This window comes from Gallus gallus, chromosome 5 (assembly GCF_016699485.2).
Source record: "Gallus gallus isolate bGalGal1 chromosome 5, bGalGal1.mat.broiler.GRCg7b, whole genome shotgun sequence".
NCBI lineage: Eukaryota > Metazoa > Chordata > Aves > Galliformes > Phasianidae > Gallus > Gallus gallus.
Genome location: NC_052536.1, coordinates 29,113,857 through 29,136,070, shown reverse-complemented (window position 1 = coordinate 29,136,070; position 22,214 = coordinate 29,113,857). Strand labels below are relative to the sequence as shown.

General features: G+C 41.6%; 1 protein-coding gene and 1 long non-coding RNA gene across 7 annotated transcripts in view; one reads left to right on the top strand and one right to left on the bottom strand.

Moving 5' to 3' along the window:
* The window catches only part of LOC107053494, a 236,712-nt gene extending 220,625 nt beyond the window's left edge, over window positions 1-16,087 (bottom strand). The window contains exons 1-3 of one of the 6 annotated variants that reach the window (XR_005860234.2): window positions 16,011-16,087; window positions 15,839-15,905; window positions 981-1,118 (exon numbers count right to left, since the gene is read on the bottom strand). This is a non-coding gene — a long non-coding RNA (uncharacterized LOC107053494). Of the gene's footprint in view, window positions 1-980; window positions 1,119-2,239; window positions 2,851-15,838 lie in introns of those variants that run through there. The other 5 variants (XR_005860233.2, XR_005860235.2, XR_005860232.2 and 2 more) reach the window with 5 other exon arrangements.
* THBS1 (thrombospondin 1) lies at window positions 2,998-18,636 on the top strand. Its single transcript, NM_001199453.2, has 22 exons — window positions 2,998-3,121; window positions 3,220-3,313; window positions 3,871-4,442; window positions 4,961-5,036; window positions 5,287-5,483; window positions 5,666-5,791; window positions 7,299-7,392; window positions 8,264-8,437; window positions 8,801-8,977; window positions 9,316-9,489; window positions 9,672-9,799; window positions 9,911-10,063; window positions 10,571-10,789; window positions 11,326-11,433; window positions 11,776-11,935; window positions 12,329-12,447; window positions 13,639-13,873; window positions 14,251-14,478; window positions 14,618-14,889; window positions 15,264-15,361; window positions 15,468-15,607; window positions 16,306-18,636. Exons 2-22 carry the CDS (start codon window positions 3,244-3,246, stop codon window positions 16,311-16,313), a joined length of 3,528 nt encoding a protein of 1,175 aa, NP_001186382.1. The 5' UTR covers window positions 2,998-3,121; window positions 3,220-3,243; the 3' UTR covers window positions 16,314-18,636.
* The last annotated feature ends 3,578 nt before the right edge of the window (window positions 18,637-22,214 follow it).

The following is a 22,214-nucleotide window of genomic DNA, read 5'->3' as shown; positions in this document are numbered from 1 at the left end:
ATATTCAATGGAAGTAAAAATTGGACCTTGTACCCTGGAGAGATATGGTGAGAGGATTTGATTTCAGGACTTGTGACGAGAAAGGGAACAGATTCATGATGCGGGACATCCATGGAGCTGGTCCTGGTTTAAGTACAGCTCATGTTCTTCAGCACATTCAAATGAGAGCAGGTAAATTCCCCTAGAAGTGTTTCAACATGTCAGTCCTCCCTTCCATAATGGAAATTCCAGTATCAATGATAAGAGTGTAAACTGGTATTAGCAGCACAGAGGTCAAGAGAGCTAGGTTTAAACACTGTGATAAAAACTTGAACATGGAAGTGTTTGACATGGCAAAATTATGGGTCAGATTTTGACCTTAGTCATTGGGATGTATTTCTGATTTAATCATATACTTCAAGATTGATTTTCTAAAGGCATTCTTTGAAATTTGAAGACAGGTCCAAATTAAAAAAATTGGATCTCAATTTGATTATTTTTCAAAATTGTGAGGAATTTTATGAGTTTTTCTATTTGGGCTCTGTATGGGAATTGCTAGGTCTGACCTGTGCCAATGACTGAGTACCATGAGCACCAGGTGAGAAGGTGTGGCTAACCCAGGGAGCTCAGGTGTAAGCAATGCACCAGAGTGACTGGAAGGGGTGGAGCCAGGGTCCACCCCATCATACTCTCATTTAAGGGTTAGCAGCCAAGGGAGTAACATCTCTCTTCAGAGACTGAGATCTTCTTGAGGTGTTGCTAGTCTTCAGAACGGGTAAGTAACCTTCTGTATTGCTTTCTAAACTAAATCTTAATGAATACCTTTATAAGTGTGCTCCTGCCTTAGAAGAAGGCATTATCAATGCCTTCAATTGCTCCACAGGCTCCAATGCTTTTTTTATGTGTCAGTCAGCATCTCATGCTTAGAACAACCATTCACTGAGGTTACAAGGATCTCATAAAGAACATTCTGACAAAAGATGGGAGAATCATCCACATACCTTTGAAAGAAATAAGAGATAAATGCGGGATGTTCTTTTTCACTTTGATGGTTCTGGATTTTTGCCTCAATTTCTCCGCTTAATGTAAAAATAGTTCTGAGGTTCTCTTACAGCTTTCAAATGTGACCTCATCTTGACCTAGTAATGCATGAGGAAAAGCTTGATCAGAACCCTCTGGACTCAGGGATGTGCTAATCATAGAATCATTATGGTTGGAAAAGACTACTAAGATGATCTAGTTCAATTACTAGTTAATCACCACCGTACCATGTCCTTCCGTGCAACATCTACCCTCTTCTTGAAAACCTCCAGGGACAGCCCCACCACTTCTCTGGGCAGCCTGTTCCAGTGCCTCACCACCCCTTCAGGGAATAAGGTTTTCCTAATATCCAACCTGAACCGCCCTGAAGCAACCTATTATTTTTCATCCTATTGCTGTTACCTGGAAGAAGAGGCTGACCCTCATTCTACTACAGCCTCCTTCCAAGCAGCTGCAGAGAGCAATAAGGTCTTGATACAGCCCCTTTGACTTCTGTGCAACAGTGTACCACAGGAAGCCCCTGGCAGGTATAGAGCTTAATGAACTGAACACCGAGTGACACTTAAACCCGTCCAAGTGGGGTCAGTGTCTCTCTTTTGCTCTTTCCTGCTGATTTTTATACCCCAGCAGGTCTCTCCTCATTGCCAGCATCTCTCCCTGTTTCTTGCTCTCTGCTTCTTATTTTGTGGCACTTGAGATTTTTCTTCAGTGAATCACTATATAACGAAAGGCTTGCTTCGGATGGCATGCTCTGTTTCCTAAGTTAGAAGGGATGACACTCGTTCTGGCTTCCCCCTAACGTACACAGTCCTGTAACTATCTTGTTCCTTAAGTCAAGAATTTCCCAAGGCATTTCCTGGGATGATCTGCAGAGCACTGGTGCCTCGTGCCTCAGCCTGGCCAGCAGCCTGATGTGTTTCACACAGTGCAGCTCAGTTCAGAGCCCGGTCCAGCCAGGGTTTGGGGCTGCCAAGAGTGCTCCCATTTCCCCTCGCCACACGTGCCATCGGCTGATGGATTCTTCTCATTCTCTGACACTTGGCTTTCTGGAGGAGCAAATGCCAAACGTAAAAGGGCCGGGGAAGGCAGAGGAATTGGCCGTTATTTTGAATTTGTTTACCTCAGAGCCATTTCACACAGCCAAATCACTTTTAGTCATATAGAGTGTGACATTATGTAGAGAATCTGCCTCGCTCATTTTCAACAGCTCTCCCCTTACCTGAAATCTCGTTACACGGGACATTCCTGGCCGGAGCAGTTACTCATTCTGTTCACTAAAAACAGCCCGCTCCTCAGCCGCAGCTCGGTGTAACTCATTCCACTCAAAGCTCCCCGGATGCGGGCACAGAGGGTCCCGACCCCCCGACTTTCTCTCCGTGGCTGTTCGGGCTGTGCGGGGAGAGCTGTCGGGGCTTAAGCGCGGTCCCCACGTGCCGCGTGCTGGGGGGAGGGGAGGGGCGCTGCTGCCACGAGGGGAGAGAGGCAGCAGACCCGCTGCGGCTCGTGCCCCGGGGGCTGCCGCGTGCCGACACCGTTATCCTCGCGCTGGGGCTCGCTCCTAAGCTGCTTCCAGAGCGGCCGACGCCTGGTCGCGTGCCTCGGCCGCGCCGTGCTCCCGGCCTAGATGACGATCCGGCCGCCCCGCGCTCCTCCGCCCGGCGCTGGTGCCGAGGAGCGGTGGACGCCCGCTGGGGCGCCGGGACTCGCCGTAAAAGGACAAGTGCCGCCGACGCCGCTCGCGGGGCGCCCCCAAGCGGCGCTTCCGGGAGGTCCGCGGCCGCCGCACGCTGCTCGGCATGCGGCTCAGCACGCGGCCCCGCCCCCGACCCGCGGCGGCCGCTCTGTGGAACGCCGTCTCCGACCGTTGCTCGTCTCGCGCACGCCTCCCGCTTCCTGCCCCGCCGCCGCTGATTGGCCCGCCGCGCGCCCAGGAATGCGAGCGACCCTTTAAAGGCGCGCGCGGTACCCGGCGGCCGCAGAGTACCGGGCAGCGCCGATTCGTGCCGTACAGCGCGCCTCTCCCTGCTCCGAGGCGCCGCCGCGCTCCGCGGATATTGCTCGCCGGTAGCGGGAGCCGCCCGCCCGCCCGCTCTCCCTGCAGGTAAGTGCTGATGCGGCTCCTATTGCCCCGGGGCACCCGTCCCGTCGCGCCGAGCCGCGGGGCAGCTCTGTGACCTTTCCCTTTGTGGCCGTTCCCAGGTTGGTCGGAGGCAGATGCTCGCCATGGGGCCAGCCGCTGTTGTCGTCCTCCTCCTCCTGGCGCTCGGCGGCCCGGAAGCCAAACGCACGGCAGGTAAGGGCCTCGGGGCCGGGGTCGGCAGGAGCGCGCCTTGGGTGGGTACGGGGAGACCCGGCTCAACGAACGAAAAACTTCAAGCAGAGATGTAGTTCGTTATGGAACTTCGGCGTGGAATTCCTGCCGGCCTTCAGAAGTAGAAGCTCTCGAGAGCATCTCGCCCACCTGATGCGGGGCAGAGGCGAGGGCGGCCCCCGCAGGGGTTTGCCGCCCCGTTCCTTCTGCGGGTGGCTGCCGCGAGAGCCTCGCGGTGCGCTGTGCCTCTGCTGTTTCTCCTCCGTCAGATCCTAATGAGGTGTCAGAACGCCGCTACTTCGGTGTCGCTCAGCGGCTACCCGGCGCTCGTGTGCCTCCTGGCTCCTTCACAAGAATGTGCGCGGAGTGCCGCACGCAGCTCCCGGTGGGACTGCCGTGCCTTGAGAGCTGCTGCCCGTGCTCTGTGTACCTTGTAACGCCCGCATCGCTAGGCAGTGCGTGGAGCAGCCCTAGGAGATGTACGGTTGCGCAGCCTTTTCTTTTCCGTGGCTTATGATGGATATCTGATCTCTCTGCAGAGTCCAGGGGTGATGATGACAGCGTCTTTGATATCTTTGAACTCACTGTTCGCAAGGGAGCTGGGCGCCGGGCACCTGGGGTGCACCTGGTGAAGGGGCCGGACACCTCCAGCCCTGCTTACCGCATCGAAGATGCCAGTCGCATCCCTGCCGTCTCTGACTCCAAGTTCCAAGACTTGTTAGATATCATCCATGCTGAGAAGGGCTTCATCCTTCAGGCCACTCTGCGGCAAGCCAAGAAGAGCAGAGGCACACTGCTGGCTGTGGAACGGAAAGATGGCTCTGGTCACGTTTTCAGCCTAGTTTCAAATGGCAAGGCAGGCACCTTGGACCTGAGCCTCTCTGGTGATGGCAAGCAGCAGTTAGTGTCTGTAGAGGATGCCTTGTTAGCTACGGGACACTGGAAGAACATCACCTTGTTTGTGCAAGAAGACCGTGCTCAGCTTTACGTGGGGTGTGAGAAAATGGAGAATGCTGAACTGGACATTCCCATCCAAAACATCTTCACAAGGGACCTGGCCAGCAGTGCCAGGCTCCGTATTGCTAAAGGGGGAGTCAATGACAACTTCCAGGTAAGATTTTTCCCTTCCACTTTTGCCTAGTATCTTCAGTCATATGCATTGAAAGTACATTATTCAACCAACCTAAATGGTTAGAAAATTGTAGGAAACAGGGAGAAAGGATTCTGCTTCTGGACATCTCATGTGGACCACCTCTAAATCTACTAAGCTCTATCAATGGAGCCTGAAGTGTGAAGCATTAGATTTGCGGAGAGGTCCCAAAGCTTCTGGACAGGTGGTTGTAGTTTGATTGCTCAACTTATTATACAAGACTGAGAAACCGATGCTTCTTTCCCTTCCTGCCTGGCAAACTGCCAGGTCTTTGTGGTCAAGGCTGAGAATGTTAGGAAGCAGGGCTCGCTCTCGCTCAGGAGAATAAATTAACATGTTTCTCCTTGCCATCTGTCTGCTGTGAAATTACTTGTGGTGAACTTAGGTGAACTTCATTGTCTACAAGCTCTCTCCGTGCAAGTTACCCTTCTTTCCATTGCAGTTGTTGCAGGTAGCTGCAATTCTTTCTTTCTCCACAGGGACTGTTGCAGAATGTGCGGTTTGTGTTTAGAACGACTCTGGAAACTATCATGAGGAACAAAGGCTGCTCCAGCTGTAAGTCTGCAACCTTCTGAATCCAATGATCTATTAAACCGAGAATTCCTCAGCATGTTAGAAAGGCAAGCTGAAACAGAACTCAGAAATATGCTGACATTCAAATCTACATTGCATAAGAAATAATACTATTTTTCTGGAGATACCTTACTGAATCTGGTGGCAGCTGTATAACAGGTGCTACCCTGGAATTATAAATATACACGGCAAAAAAATGCATTTACTTTATGTAAACTTTCTTGTCTCTTAGCTACTAGTGCAATCATTACTTTGGACAAACCCATGAATGGTTCCAGCCCAGCTATCCGCACCAATTACATTGGCCATAAAACAAAGGATATTCAAGCAGTCTGTGGCTTTTCCTGTGATGAACTAACTAACATGTTTGTGGAACTGCAAGGGCTACGGTCCATGGTTACAACACTTCAAGACAGAGTTCGCAAAGTGGTAAGTGTTTGTTAAATTCACAGTATGTCTTATCTGTCACTTAATGAATTGTAAGTTGTTCTTTGAGCTTGGATAAACAGTAATAACTTTACTCTTGCTATGAATTTGAGGAAGGAAGTGTTTTTTCTACGTTAACTTCTAAATATCTTCTCTCGTGCCCTCCCCTCTGCCCGCCATTTAAGACTGAAGAAAATGAACTGATTGCCAAAGTGGTCCAGATCACTCCCGGAGTATGCATTCATAATGGGATCTTGCACAAAAATAAGGAAGAGTGGACTATTGACAGCTGCACTGAATGTACTTGCCAGGTAAGATTCCTTGCATTCAGAAGTTCTCTGTATATAAATTCATGACTTAAAATTAACAGGTAATTCTAAATGACATTCTTTGTTTGAACAAGTGAATCCTACACAGAATGGGGCCTATCATACCCAGAGAAGTATTCAACTTGTCTTCTTTACCCTACTAGATCTCTTATACGAATACAACTTTCATATATTATTACTACAGCAGTAATTTAGAATTATATTGAGTGTCATTCTCATACAGATGTTACGAATGCATTTAATTTCAGAATTTGGGGAATGCCTCTGCTTTCTATGTAATCTACATGTACATTTACAAGTCAATATTAAAAGAACAAACAGTAATACCATCTTTCCTCCCCCAAATACCTTAAATGAACACTGTCCTCAGTGAACCTTCTGCTGGCTTAGCGGAAAAGAGATTCTAGCACTTAGTGAAGGCTCTTAAACCTACAGCTTTTTTCATTATATAAATGAATGCTTCTAACTATTTCCCATAAGCTTTTAACAGACCACATGCAACAGAAACTTTTTTTCCAGATTTCAGTTGAACTCTGTAAATCCCAGGGTATCCTGACAAGATATATTTATTATTTGTTTTGCTGTAATACTTAAAGTATACATAAGCAAAGCATTTCAGAGTATCAGTCTACCAAAGAGTGTCTGATCATTCTTACCTCTGTTTGGAAGCCAAAGGCTGAGTATTTGTAGATGTACAATACAGGGCAACTCACAAAATTCTGCATTTGCTTCTGTAGCTTTCTGTCTCCACTCTAGTGTGCAGCAGATGATACTGTGACTTCTGCCTTTGCTCATCTTCCCACCAGCCCTCTTATTCAGTGTTAGATGTAACTGCCTTAATATAGTCACTTGCTTGGGAAAAAGGGGAGCTTGTAACAGTAATCACAAGGGCATTCTTCTGACAAAGCTGCTACCTTCAAGAAGCAAAACTACAGGCTACGCTCTCACTGAGATTGGAGATGGGTGTTCTTACCCTGTGTGCTTGGCTTAAAGATCAAAGACTTTAAGTATAAGTTATAGACTTTATGGCTCCTCAGCCAAGTCCGCTAAACTCATTTTATGTTCACCATATAATCAGCTTAAATCCATATTAACAGAAACACTGACTTCTTGGTTCTTTCCCTTGAAGTCTGACCTTATACTTTGGGGATCATATAGCAATAGTTCTTTACTCAGTCCTTTACTCTAGCCAGTTTCCGGTAGTCATTCTTGACCAATTTATTCAAAACAAAACTATTTAACTGAGAAGGAAATAGTATGGATGGAGGGCAAGAATGAGTTGAAGTTGGAGTAAGAATAGCTGGAAGGAATTACTCTTGAATTATATCAGCTCTAAATACATGGTTTTCTACTTTAGATGTGTTATGTGAGTCTTTAAGTGCTGCACAAAGGGCATCTTTATCACCTGACTTTTATCAGCTTTGAGTTTAGACTCCAGAGGTATGCTTTATATCCTTCTTGCTTATTGGAGTCTTTCAATTCTTTACAGAACTCTGCCACTATATGCCGGAAAGTGTCTTGCCCTCTCATGCCCTGTTCCAATGCCACTGTGCCTGATGGGGAGTGCTGCCCCCGATGCTGGCGTAAGTACTTAAAAATACCTTCACACCTCTCTACAGTCAGTAGACATACACAGATGTATAGAGAACAATTGGATAGTCTGCATCTTTAAATTAAAACTCAAATGTCTATCCTCCGCTAAATAGCTTATAGTAATAGAAACCTGCTATATTAATTTCCAATTGCCACTTCTTATATAAGGAATTGCTATTGTCCTATTAAAAATTACAATGCTTCAGAGTGGTTTTGGATGCCACTGCATTTCTGTAGGGAAAGAAGGAGTTTAGGAATATGTTGGATCAATATCATGAAGAGAAGTGAAATGGAGCTCTGAAATCCAAAGAATATAACACATAAGTACATTCAGGCAGAACAGGTTTTTGAGGTGTATTAGGTGCTCCACTGTACTGTATTCACCAGTGAATACTTTTCTGTAGTGCATGCATTCCACATCTCAGCAAATTAAAATATATCAGCCAACAATATTGTTTTCCTTATCCTCATAGCAGCTATGAACCAAACATATTTACAAAAATGTTTAAATGGGTTTCTGGACAATAATACTTTTAGTTATCAATGCTGATTAAACTTGAGTTTTCTTAGAAACCTTGTTGACCATGAACTAGCATCAGTGTCTAACCTATGTATTTCTCTGAATTCATCATTATTATGTAAAACTACCTGAAGTAACTTAGGTAATACGTGTGAGCACTGAAATGTTTGAGTTCTCCACCTTTACCTTGTAGAAGAAAGGGAAATGCACGTAGATTTTGAGGGCAGTTGTGTGGAGTTTTTTCTTATAGTAAAGAAAAAGCAGGGAAGTTGGGAAAAGGAATATGGAAACTATACTTGGCATCTTATTCAGGGCTATAACAGAGCTGTGCACCTTTGCAGCTAGTGACTATGCAGATGATGGATGGTCTCCTTGGTCTGAATGGACTTCATGTTCAGTGACCTGTGGGAATGGAATTCAGCAGAGAGGGCGTTCCTGTGACAGTCTCAACAATCGCTGTGAAGGGTCTTCTGTGCAGACTCGGACTTGCCACCTTCAGGAGTGTGATAAGAGATGTAAGTATTTAATCCATTCATCCTGGTAATAAAGCATGGGCCACTTCTATTGGCTTAGTATTAACAGTAAAGTTCATCTGTCGCTGGACTGGAGTGCTGGCTTCTAGCTTTAAGGACTTATATTAATCAAATAAAATGGAGCAGATAGTTGATCCAGTAAATAACCACATTTGGACTGTGCTCCCAGATTAAAAATTGACACCAGTTTAGGTGTACAGTTTCTCTAGCAGTAGAACAACTTGATCTATGATTGTATTGAGGTTCTCTAGTATAGAGTTTCTAGTACAATTCTAACTACATTCTAAGTCTTTGAAGCTGAAGTCTCATTTCAAAAACTCTACTAATAGATATCTCTTCCTGTAGTTAAACAAGATGGTGGTTGGAGCCACTGGTCACCGTGGTCATCATGTTCAGTCACCTGTGGTACAGGCATGATCACTAGAATTCGTCTCTGCAACTCTCCAGTACCACAGCTGAATGGCAAGCCTTGTGAGGGTGAAGCAAGAGAAACCAAGTCTTGCCAGAAAGATCCTTGCCCAAGTAAGTGTGTCCAGGCGCTAGCTACCATTCACTAGTTTAAACAATGAACTTCCCAAATAGGAAGTTGCCATATAACAGACTTCTCGTGGTCTTTTAAACTTTGGTACAGGCTTGGTAGAATCTCATAGTTTAGTTTTATAGAAAATATTTTAATTTTGTCTAGCAGCTGTGATCTGAGTTTTCTGTGGAGCCTATTAATTACGGCTGCCATTCTGTGAATTAGGTCAGAACAGTGTCTCAAGTACTCTTGCTACAGAAGGAATATTCCTTAGTTTGAAAATGGTAATTTTTACTGAACTTAAAGCCATACCAGTCCCCTAATTTCTACTTCTCTTTAGTTAATGGCAACTGGGGACCATGGTCTCCGTGGGATGCTTGCACAGTGACGTGTGGAGGAGGACTTCAGAAACGCAGCCGTCTCTGTAATAATCCTGAGCCTCAATATGGTGGGAAGGCTTGTGTAGGTGAAGCTAAAGGAACTCAGGTCTGCAACAAACAGGACTGTCCAGTTGGTGAGTATTCCTTTTCCATGGTCATCTAATGGTTGTGGCCAATCTCTACTATACTGCTTAAAAAATATGGCCTAAGTCTTTAAAACCAAAGTGCTTAAACTTTGAACTGGCATAAACTGGCGTATTGGCAAAACACAACATGGCAGCAACGTCCCTCATCTTAACTCTCATTTGTTTCTCAGATGGGTGTCTGTCTAATCCCTGCTTTGCGGGAACTACATGTACAAGCTCCCCTGATGGTTCTTGGAAGTGCGGTGCCTGTCCTGCTGGCTACCATGGTAATGGTATCCACTGCCAAGATATTGATGAGGTAGGAAGATTAGAAAAGTTTGTGACTTGAAAGGGAGAATAAAATGGGAAGGGAAGCAATGCCATTGCTTTAATACACTGTTTTCTTTTATCTCAAACTCTTGCATTTCAGTGCAAAGAGGTTCCTGATGCCTGCTTTGTCTTCAATGGAGTGCACAGGTGTGAGAATACTGAACCTGGATACAACTGTCTGCCTTGTCCACCACATTTCACTGGGTCACAGCCATTTGGTCGCAGTGTTGAGGATGCCACGGCAAACAAACAGGTATTGTCAACCTGAGAGCTGTGCTGGATTACCAAACCATACAAAGTTGCTTTCTGCAAACAGTGGAAAGCAACTATACATTTCAGGGAAGATGGATTTGGTACATCATCTGTATTTCAAAACAGAAATTAATTAATGCTTCTCCTGTTGGAGTGCAGTATGAATTATAAAAATGTTCTCTCCAGCCATGGAGAATTCTGACATTATACATAATTTTAAGAAAGTAATTTAATAAATATTAATTTACAGTAGAGCAATACATACCTTTGAAGGTCTTTTTGTGCATTATTCTACTTGAACGTAAGAGCTCTGAACAAGAGAAACAGTGCTAAGAAAGGTACTGGAGTTACGGAGTGGAGAGAAAAGAATGTATTAGGCTTTTTCTTTCCCTATTGAAACATCCTTGATGAAAATAGGCATGTATCCTTTGCCTTGTTAGAATCTCTAGGTAAAATTGTGTGATAAAAAGATGTTTCCAGTGGATTTAATTTCTGTGTGGTCTTCTAGGTCTGCAAGCCACGTAATCCATGCACGGATGGAACACATGATTGCAACAAGAATGCCAAATGCAATTACCTTGGCCACTTCAGTGACCCAATGTATCGTTGTGAATGTAAACCAGGCTATGCTGGCAATGGCATAATCTGTGGAGAAGATACTGACTTGGATGGATGGCCAAATGAGAACCTTGTCTGTGTTGCCAATGCCACTTACCACTGTAAAAAAGTACGTTTATCCCATATTCCTATAGAATGCTTCTAAATAAAGACCATATAAAAATAATTTAGGTTTAAGATATAAAGCTAGTATCTATCTAGTTAGAGCTATTAAACTACCCTCTATTTGAAACTAGTAAAATATTCTTCTATCACTGGTATTGTTAGGAGGTTCTTAGTGTTCCTTTAATCATTCCTACAACGTGGGGGGTGGGGAAAGAAGCCTGGTACAATTACAAATGTTTGTTATAAATATTCCAGGAGTAATCTAGTTCTATCACGTATATCAGCTTTGATCTGATAAATACTGATATTGGGGGAAGAGCAAGAGGGTGAGAATAAGCTAAATCTTGTACTTAAGTGATTTGGTCAATGGCATTCAAATACATATCCTCACTATAATACAATTAACTAAAATCAAGAGACTTCAGTAAAATAACACTTAACTATTTTTGATCATTTAGTTTTTGCATAATGATTGTATCTGCTAAAATCCCTATTGTGTTCACGCCAGGAGTAAACATATGTACTTTACTCATGCTATAGGATAACTGCCCCAATCTCCCCAACTCTGGGCAGGAAGACTATGATAAAGATGGGATTGGTGATGCCTGTGATAATGACGATGATGATGATGGTATTCCTGATGACAGGGTAAGACAACAGAAAAGAACAGCATTTTAGAATGTAGCTCTCCTGTTCCTTTGCCTAAGGCCTTCATATGAAACTGCTGGCACTGACAGCTATCCTAGAAACCTTTAGATACAATAACTATGCAGACTAACCTTCTGCAGCTAGTGAGCTTGGAAAATGAATTTTCATTTTTAGTCAACCATTCCTACACTCAAATAAGCAGTTGTGTGTTTTGAGATAAAAGCATTCCAGTTCTGTCTGCTTTCCCTTCTGCCCTTTGCTTTTCCATTCAGAGCCTGCTCATGCTGCTGTATGTTTAAGTTATAATTAGACTATTTCTAAAGTTTGACTTCTCTCTTGCAGGACAACTGCCCATTCATCTACAACCCACAGCAGTATGACTATGACAGGGATGATGTTGGTGACCGTTGTGATAACTGCCCCTACAATCACAACCCTGATCAGATTGACACTGACAACAACGGAGAAGGAGATGCATGTGCAGTGGATATTGATGGAGATGGTAGGTGTCTTCTGATTACACCTCCACGCTGCTGATCAGTTAGGCCAAATGTATACAATGGTATCATTGGTTTCATACCAGAAATTTATACTTGAACACACAAGATCCCATCTCTGATGTTTTCAGGATATAAAGGCTATTAAAGTAGCACTTGAAGCTAATGGAAAGCATTTTAGAAAATATGCATTTTGGTACAGTTAAATTTTGGCTCTGTTCTTACAGGAAATAGGAACAGAAGCTAGCAATTTAGTCAGGTTTCAATCAGATGCTTTTCAAAAGGCTTACAAAACGTTATCAAGAATTATCAAAAAGTGTGTGGTGGTGACTTTGTATGTTTCTTTGAAGCATTTGGATGTTTTGACTTGCATTTACAAAATCTTCTTAATGTTGCAGGTGTCCTCAACGAAAGGGACAACTGCCAATATGTCTACAATGTAGACCAGAGGGACACAGATTTGGATGGTGTTGGAGATCAGTGTGATAACTGTCCACTGGAACATAATCCGGACCAGGTAGAGGATTTCTATTATACAAATGGAATATTGTTGCTCACATGTGCTACAGTACACAAGATATTATACCCAAGTATAACTTGAACTTGAGTTGACATACTATTCTCATTTATTTGTCACATAGTGTCAGTATTATTCCTTCACAGTTCAAACACTGGCAAGGTAACGTTGCAAGAAGTAATTCTAGAGAGGATGCATGAGACTACTGCATGTACAACTCTCCTTTTGTCAGTTGTACTGACCCTCACTGTAACAATATGAAATACCTGGGAGCATTTTATGAAATGAAGATAGGTAGGGAATATCTTTTCAGTAGCTAATGTATATGTAGCTCATAACACATGCAGGATGCTAATAGTACAGAAATTTTTAATTATTCAAGGATCTATAAATCAAAATGGACTGCAGTGCTTAGCTGCTTCAAAGCCTAGTTCTAATCTTTCTAGAACAGAAGCAATAGCCCAAAGTCTTAAACATCCTTTCAGGACTTGCAGGATATACTACACGTTAAATGTGCTAGAAGCAATTAACTAATCAGGTATTAAATACTACTTTCACTTCAATTTAAACAGTCTCTTCATAATCTGTGTCCTTCAATCCAAACCGGTTACATTTTTTTAAAAAAGTTTTATGTTCTACTAGTAAAGGCATCACAGCTTGTCTTTTCCCTTGGGAAAAGGAGTATAACACTCTTTAAACTCCCTCCTAAAATTTAGGAGGAGTCCAGCCTCTCATACAACTTACTAGTTCAAAATTCAAAGACAAAAGTAGATAAAGCTTGTGCTGGCCCACCAAGTACAAGGCTGTAAGATGAATTGCTTCAGGAAGGTAACTGGAATTACTGAAGGGTTAGAAAAGGGGTTACAAATGAGGAGAATTTAGTTTAGTACTGTCATGTAGCCTAAAAGCAGTATTGATTGAAAGATTTAAACGGAAACTATAAACCTTCTTACTCTTATTTGTCATTTCCTTAACTGCTTTCTCATCTCAGGGTGGAAGGTGACCTCTATTGCTTTCTTCCCCATGATTTACAGATAGTGCCTCTTAACGTTCTAAAATCTTAATACATCTCTAATACTTCCATTTTAGTTCTTACTAAATAAAGAGAGTTCTAGCTATTAAGGCTCATAATCCAGATGCTTCAGGTGGCTTTTAAAATGTTCTTTATTTTTCCTTTTATTTTTTTTTTAGGAAGATACTGACTCTGACCTTATAGGTGATGAATGTGATAACAACCAGGATATAGATGAAGATGGTCATCAAAATAATCTTGATAATTGCCCTTATGTGCCCAATGCCAATCAAGCTGATCATGACAAGGATGGAAAAGGTGATGCCTGTGACCATGATGATGACAATGATGGTATTCCTGATGACAAAGATAACTGCAGATTGGTTGCCAACCCAGATCAAGCGGATTCTGATGGTAAGATGACCAGTATCATAGTAACACTTCAAGAGTATCTTCCAACTGTTTGTGGTGGTTTTCTTTATGCTATTTAGGGTTTGAAAAAATTTCCAAGTAAAAAGATAATCTGCACTAATGTTAGTGTTCCTTGGGAGTAAGGAATAAAAAGACCACATATTAAACTGACTTCATACACTTAGCGATATCAGGCTAGAGCAAAAAGGACATTTATACAGCAACAGTTTGGTCTTCTGTAGTGTTTGTCAGCAGTACCTGGGCAGTCAGAGCTCCGCAGTAAGGTTTTCACCTCCCAGGTTGTAAGACTTGAAACTATGCTGGCAAACAACCACCAATGTCTGATTGCTCAGAATAGTGAGACTACTTTTGTCCTGCAGGTGATGGACGTGGAGATGCTTGCAAAGATGACTTTGACCAAGACAGTGTGCCAGACATTGATGACATCTGCCCTGAAAATGTGGAAATCAGTGAGACTGACTTCAGAAGGTTTCAGATGATTCCCTTGGATCCAAAAGGAACATCCCAAAATGATCCAAACTGGGTTGTGCGTCACCAGGGTAAAGAACTGGTTCAGACAGTCAACTGTGACCCTGGCCTTGCAGTTGGTAAGGGGAACACTAACTCTTAGAGGCATTACAGTGTTTGGGGGTGGAGGTGGGATGGAAACTGAGAAAATGTTAAGAAATTGTTTAAAAGTCACATCTAAAGCAACATCTTAATCTTCCTCTTCTATTGCCTACATAGGTTTTGATGAATTCAATGCTGTGGACTTCAGTGGCACCTTCTTTGTCAATACAGAAAGGGATGATGATTATGCTGGCTTTGTGTTTGGCTACCAGTCTAGCAGTCGTTTCTACGTTGTCATGTGGAAACAGATCACTCAGTCTTACTGGGACTCCACACCAACCAAAGCTCAAGGCTACTCAGGTCTCTCCATCAAGGTTGTGAATTCCACCACAGGTCCAGGAGAACACCTTCGTAATGCTCTGTGGCACACAGGAAACACTCCTGGCCAGGTAAGTCACACTGATAACCTGTGCTTCTGCACTGCACTGTAAGGCATGTTGTTTTTCCAAAAAGTTAGATGTGTTCAGGAGTCTACACATACTGCTCAGAATAGGATAGCCTTCTTGGCAAAGACAAATAACAGTGTAATTATTCATTGGCAGATAGGCTTCCCAGCAGCAGTGAATCAATTGTTTCTGGACTACTGGAGTCAATTTCTGTTTACATATTTAAAAGTTAATTTAGATATAGGTGATATCAAAAGACCCCATTACAGAGCCTAATGATGAACTTTAAGCATTTGCTACTCATGAAGAGACCTGCATATCAAAACAATGGTTATCTTATTTCAGACCTTCTGGTGAACTGAACTATTCTTTTGTAGGTGAGAACTTTGTGGCATGACCCTCGCCACATAGGCTGGAAAGACTTCACTGCATACAGATGGCGCCTTAGCCATAGACCAAAGACTGGCTACATCAGGTGAGCATTATCCTTCTATGTAAGTAATAGTCCCAAAGAAACCAGATGTCTATAAAAATAAACCTAACAGTTGAGTCATCTCTGACAAGATTCTGTCTCTTTGTAGAGTTGTAATGTATGAGGGGAAGAAAATCATGGCAGACTCAGGACCAATCTATGATAAAACTTATGCTGGTGGTCGTCTAGGATTATTTGACTTCTCTCAAGAAATGGTGTTCTTCTCAGATCTTAAATATGAATGCAGAGGTAAGGAAAACATTTTATTGAAGAGGCCCTACATAAAAGAATTGGTTCAAGAAAGCTGCTCTCAAGAAAAATAGGAAAGATTTAGAGAAAAAAAAAAAAAAAAAGCTAAGAGGGAAAGATCATCCATCATTTTACATGGCTTCATCTCAAGCATGTCCCATTTTTGTCAGCAAAACACCTTTTTGATTAAGCTATTCACAGTTTAAAAAAAATACAAAATCTTAATAATACCTCTGTCCTGCTGGTTCAAAGTATCAGGAGTCCATGTTAAGATATAGTTCATTTCTGGAACTGAAATCTGTAAAGAAGTTGAACAGGATGAATCAATACAGGTGACAAATTGCAAGGTGAAAATGCAAAATATCAACAAGCAAGAATAGTGTCCAATATGCAAAAGACTGACTTAATAAAAATACGCAATGTACAGTCTACACGCAGCCTTCTACTCTTGCAGTTCAGAGGTGATACGTGCATGTGACCAAGTTCCAAGTTGCCCTAGTTTGCTTCAAATTGTGACTTTGTTAGGTAATGATTACATAAACTAGATTCTAAATTTTAACTCCTAAAAGTGCTAAAGTACTTTCTTCATTCTTTAATTTCTAGACATGTTTGTAGGGAATATATGGAAAATGTCTTAGACACAATCAATCACACAGAACACAGAAATACCTTATATCTTAATTCTCTCTCTTTCACAGATCCATAATCCCAAGGTTACTGGATTCAGAGACTATTTTTAAAATGCTGGTATTGCACCTTCTGAAACATTTAGCCTTACAAATCCTGGGACCATTATATTATTCCTTCCTTTCTTCCTCCTGCATAAATGTGGACTCAAAACATTACCTGCCTCAAGAGAATGGTTTTGAGAGAATAGAAGTGAAACGTATGTGCATCTGACCTCTGAAATGGAAGGAAACAAATGTCTTGCAAATAAGAATTGTGAAAATGCACACTTCTTTCAATCAGAAAGACATTTGTTTATTTATCACAGTGTATCGTCACTGCCTCTAACTGGAGGTCCCATGGAGTAGCATTTTGTAAAAAGAACATCTCTGGATGTGCTGTGGACTACTTAAACTGAAGACCTTTCATTGTGTGGGGAAAGGGGTTTTGGGTGGGAGGGTGAACTCTCAAATCTTTTCTTCATGGGGGATGGAGGTTTTTTAATGGGGTCTCTGCTACCTTGGTTTACATCCATTTAACTTGCAGAAATTATCCTTTTGTATGTTGCATCTTTTAGATGAAAATAACCCTTGACTTCTTTGTGGTGAGCTAGATCAGCTGTTCTATAACACAGGACAAAACAGATATCCCAAAACTCCTCTCCCTGAAGGGAGGGGCGAAAGGAGGATGCAGTTGGCACACTGGATCACACCAGCTTTGGGAGAACTGGGATTTACAATAAGATTTTGTTTCCTGGTTAGATGCAGATCTTTCTTACCTTTTTAAACATTTTCTTTCAGCTGTGGTGTAAGAACACCACCATCTCAACTAGCACTGTGCTGTCCTTCAGAAAGAAACCAGCATGTGCTTCATATTTTATGGTTAGCTTCATACTTTATGGTTAAAAAGGCACAAAATACAACAGTAATAAAAACATTCCTTTTCTACATGCCATAGATGCTTTAAGCCCCTCGCTTCAGAGGGGGGGAGGGGAAGGGGCCTGTAGATAAAATACTGAAATTGTAAAATATTTATTTTTAACTCTCCTTGATATTGTAATGACTGAGGAATTATTGATTTAAAAAAAAGAAATGCATCAAGACTATCCACCATTATTACAAGTCTTCATGACTGTAGGTTTGTAAATACAGATTATTTATTAACTCTGTTCTATAGTGAAACTAGAGGGTTTTTCGTTAAGTGAAATCTTGTCTGGAGCATATAGTGGTGATGTATTAGTTACAAAGAGCAATTTTCCCATAATGGCTTTGAGGCACAGGGAAAAGCAGCAGGGTGGGGAATGGAATGTTTGTTTTTTCTCAGTCTGAGCTCAGCATTGGCTTTTCCTTTCTTTGTGCAAGGCAGTTGGTTGCTTGGCAGGCAACTGTTCTGCAGTATTAAAACTCAAGTCCTTTTAGATGGGAGCAGTTCCTGTCTCATCCATAGAGCTAGGGCTGAGGGAACATCATTTAGCATTATAGCAGTTTAGTGCTGTGAAATGTCAGCAGTGCTTTACCACTGGTCAGCAGGACTGACTTTCAAGCGGAGTAACTGGCGTAGAGGAGATGGCAGAAAGAGACACAATGACTACAATCAGGAATCATTCAGTCTTGCTATTTGTGCCACTGCACACAAATTATTGGAACTAGCACTGTGCAGCTACAAAAGAAGGAATTCTTCACAGCCCAGACAGAATTTCAGGAGCTCCTTGCAGAAAAGGGAGAGGGCTTGATGTACATGAACAGGGGCAGCATTCTTACACCTATATAATTTCTTTGTCTTTTCAAAAAAGGAAAAGAAACGCAGTGAAAGTTTTACGTACAAATATTACCTCATTATTGTGTGACTGAGAAAAACCTTTGGATTAAGCAGAGTTCAAATGTCTAACAAACTTTAAAGCTACTGTAGTACTGAAGAGTTAATGCTGTACATAGTCAAAAATTCATTGTGGAAAAATATATTCCCAGTAAGGAAATAGCATTGGAAAAAAATGTCAAATACGATTTCTAATATTGTGTTATATTTTTTTTTCTTGACATCTTGTATACCATTGCTTGTGTTTTTATAAATTATTTTTCTCATTGCCATTGTAATAGTTAATCACATAATTGTGTAGATATGCTATTTAAATAATTTATCATGAAATGCTACCTGTAGAGTTAGTATTTCTATTTTTATAAAATATTTGCACACTGAACTGAAGTTTTTTGCTTCCTTCTTCCCAATGTTTTTTCTAGTGTTATTTTCTAAGAACCTGCTTTTTTGTAAACATTTTTAACCATTTTCCATTTTAAAGTTGTGTAAGATGTACAATAGAACTTCTTACAGAGAACAATAAACCACCGTGGACATTTATATTTACACCTGTGTCACCTAGTGTTGTTTTTGCTTTTTAATATTTCTGCAGCTCACAGTTAGTTATGCTAATATGTTGCTCTGTTACCTGTGTCAAGCTGGGCTTCAAATTAACACCTCAATAGTCTTCCCAGTAAAACTATGACAAGATAGAGCATGCAGGAGGTTTGAGCCCAGGCATAACAACTTGTCCACCTGAAAGCATTTTTGTAGTTAAGGGGCAGTAGCTCAGTTCAATCTTAAAGGCATTATTGTGGACTCCTGTAAGTGTAGTCATGGCCATGGGGCCCTTGATAAAGCCACAAGGGAAAACCACCTCTGAGGGATGTTAATCATCTACTCATCCCTAGTCAGGCCTGCCTCATGCTTTTCTTTCACATGAAAAGAGGCATCAGGATAAATAGCTGCTGAGGCAGATGCCTATCTATTCAAGTCTCTTCCAGCCAGACTGCTGCTGTAATCAAAAAGCTGGTGATGTGGCACCATCTCAACTAGAAGCAGTACAACCAGCTTCTCCGTCCTTCCGTGCAGCAGTGGTTTGTGTCATGAACTCTCAAGTAAAGCCATGAATTTTCCTGGGTTCAATTTTACTTGTACCCTGATATCAGCAGTGTTTCAGTAAATATCTTGTCACTATATTTTATCTCTGTTATTCTTGGCAGCCAATTCCAATTATCTTCTCTCAACCCAAGCTAGCCTTTCATGCTAACTTATTACATGCATTTACACAGTGTAAATCAGTGTAGTGTCTGAACTGGAGATGATACATGTCTTAAAATAATAAAGGCATGCCATATTTCTTGTGTTAACACATAGGTTAAGTCTGCCCACTTGTTGCCCGGGAAATGTGAATACAAGAGGCCACAAAAAGCTACAGCTGAGGCTAGTTGAGCACTTGCCCAAGAAACAACTGACTAAGAACGCTTTGATGCGAAGGCTGCAATACGGTAATTAGCTGTTTTTAAAGTCAAATTCATTTCAGAAAGGGACTGTGAGTTTATAAAAGAGAGCATCTTAATACATCCTCCATAAGGTGATATCTAGTTCTTTTCCCCATCTTTTCTTGAAGTGAAGGAATAGGTGCACAAAGCTGTACAAATAGGCAGTTACAAAGAGACAAAGAAAGAGCTGCGTAGAGAGAAGTGTTCAGCAGGCAAAGGTCTCAAAGATAAATAAAATCTTCCACAGGAGACCCACAAAATTAGATGAGTATCCCAGAGAAACTCGGATTTTCAAATTGATACAAATTCCAAGAAGCCCAGCCACCATTTGTCTTTAATTAATAAATTAATTTGTCTTTAATTAATAAAATAAACAGCTCAAGAAGCACTTGATTAGGCAACACGTACAAGAGCTGAACTGATTACTGCCTGGATACAGTGTCAGTCTGCCTCGATGACTCCACTCCCAGAATGAAACCGAGAGGCTATTTCAGTGCTATTGTAAAATCAGCATAGAATGCCTCTGGCAATACCCTTCCCACCAAAGCTATGCATACCAAATACACAAAGCAAACAATAGGAAAATAATGGCATAGGATGGCATTTCCACAAGACAGCAAATTTTTAACTAGGGGTGGGGAGGAATTCTAAGTCCAGAATACTTACTATTACTTGAAGAATGTATCGAAATTACTCATGTACTTTAGCACTCTAGTAAATAATATACACCCACAGTATCCCAGTTTGTTGTTGGGGTTTTTTTTAAGCATAATAGATAAGGCACTGCAGATTCAATTGCAAGCAGCAAAGTATTTCACGTAGACTTAAATGGCAGGAAGCCTTTTATTCTAAATACTGCACCTGGATTGCAGCCAGTCCCTCACTGAAACATATAATTGGATAACTGTCGGTTATGGCTTTAGTAGTATTCAAGTGTTCCTGTTTTATTTCTAAAGGAAACAGTTTTCCTGACCTCTAAATCTAGCTACAAATAAAGAAAGCAATTATTTTGAAAATTTGAAAACGAAAAAAAATAATGTTATTATTTTTCCTAGATCTCAAGAACTGTCATAGTTTAACAAGTTCCCAGGTGGCTGCCAAAGCACCTTGTCCGCTGTGCCCACCAAACTGCACAATGCCCAAAGGCGGGCAGGCTGCTTCGTGGTAACCATTCAGGGAAGCGCTGTTGGAAAGGTAAACTCACTAACAGATTTTGCACCAAAAAAGCAAAAGAGGGGGACCTTGTTTAAAGCTGTGGTTAAGAAGACTTTCTAAGAAGAGACACAAAGAGAAGGGAGAAAAACAGCATTACATAATAAAATAGAAAAAACCTTACCATTCTTGAAACGTGGTCTCAAATGTGGGAGGGAGAGCACACTCTGGAGACTCAGACGGCGTGCAGCAGCCATCTTCTGCCTTGGAAAGAAGCATCTGGCAGAATTCCGGGGGGGGGGTTCTTCATCTCTATCATTTTGGGGTTTGTTTCTGGTTTATTTTTTTCTTGAAGATGGAGTGGCAAGTTTTTTCACCCTTTGATAGAATTCCTTTAAATTAATCTGGAATTCTAGACATACAAGAATATTAACCGTAATTTCACTCTTTTTAATCTTTTATGCCTATAGTCATCAGTGATTTACTTTTCATCTGGAAATTTTAGCGTGCCATTTCTCTTTGAAAATGGAAAAGATCCTCAACTGCTATGCGTCTGCCTTACTACACGTCTGCACTGAACTTTTTCATACTGAATTCAACACTATCACTCTTTAAATCATCCTAGTCAGATATACATATTTCTAGTATATATATTATATAAGTCATGAAAATGAATCACCCTAATTTTTCTTCTTCAGAATAAAACACTTTCGTTATTTAAAAGCACAAACCATGCAGAACTGAAACATACACATCACACACAGTACATGTGTATGTGTATGCGGAGCACTGGCCACCGCAACCACCAGCGCTATACATATGTATACTCCTCAGGAGATTCAGTGACAATGGAAGAGTACTTTGGTCCTATACCACTGAGCAAATCAAGACAAGCACACCAAAACCATCCTTTCATGGTTTTTTTCCCCACACATATTACATTTTTGAAACAAAATTATTTACCTTGTGCTCTAAAATCACAGTAGGAAATAATAGAGTACAAAACAGTAGAAATCTATGCACACAAAACTTATTCCTCAGTATAAAACAGGCCAAAAAGTCTGAAGGACAAGTTTAAAAATCACGAATTCTCCTGGGCTCAACTTTGCCTTGACCCTGATAATGGTGATGTTTCAGTAAATAATCTCATCGCTATATTTTATCACTATTATACTACTTATCAGTGAACGTGCTTTGCCAAATAATTTTATTTCCTATAGTTTAACATAAAGATAGAAAAAAAAAAGAACGGATATTCCACCTGCAACATCAAGCATGAAACACCATCTTTCCAAAGTACTCACTATGCAATACAATGCTACGGCAACCAAGCACAGGTGAATAGGTAAATGTTACACCACCAATTTTTGACACAATCTGAGTTTGGGTGCCCAAACTAAGCGATTTGGAACAGCACTGTGAGTGACCACAGCTGGCGTAGGGTGCTCAGCACAACCCAAGACCTCCAGAGTGTCTGAAAAGACATTGTATCA

Excerpts from the sequence above, each read along its gene's own strand:
- THBS1 (NM_001199453.2), top strand. The coding sequence starts at position 3,244 with ATGGGGCCAGCCGCTGTTGTCGTCCTCCTCCTCCTGGCGCTCGGCGGC. Across the intron at positions 8,978-9,315 it reads CCAGAAAGATCCTTGCCCAA|TTAATGGCAACTGGGGACCA; the intron begins GTAAGTGTGTCC and ends ACTTCTCTTTAG. Across the intron at positions 14,890-15,263 it reads CAGGAAACACTCCTGGCCAG|GTGAGAACTTTGTGGCATGA; the intron begins GTAAGTCACACT and ends ATTCTTTTGTAG.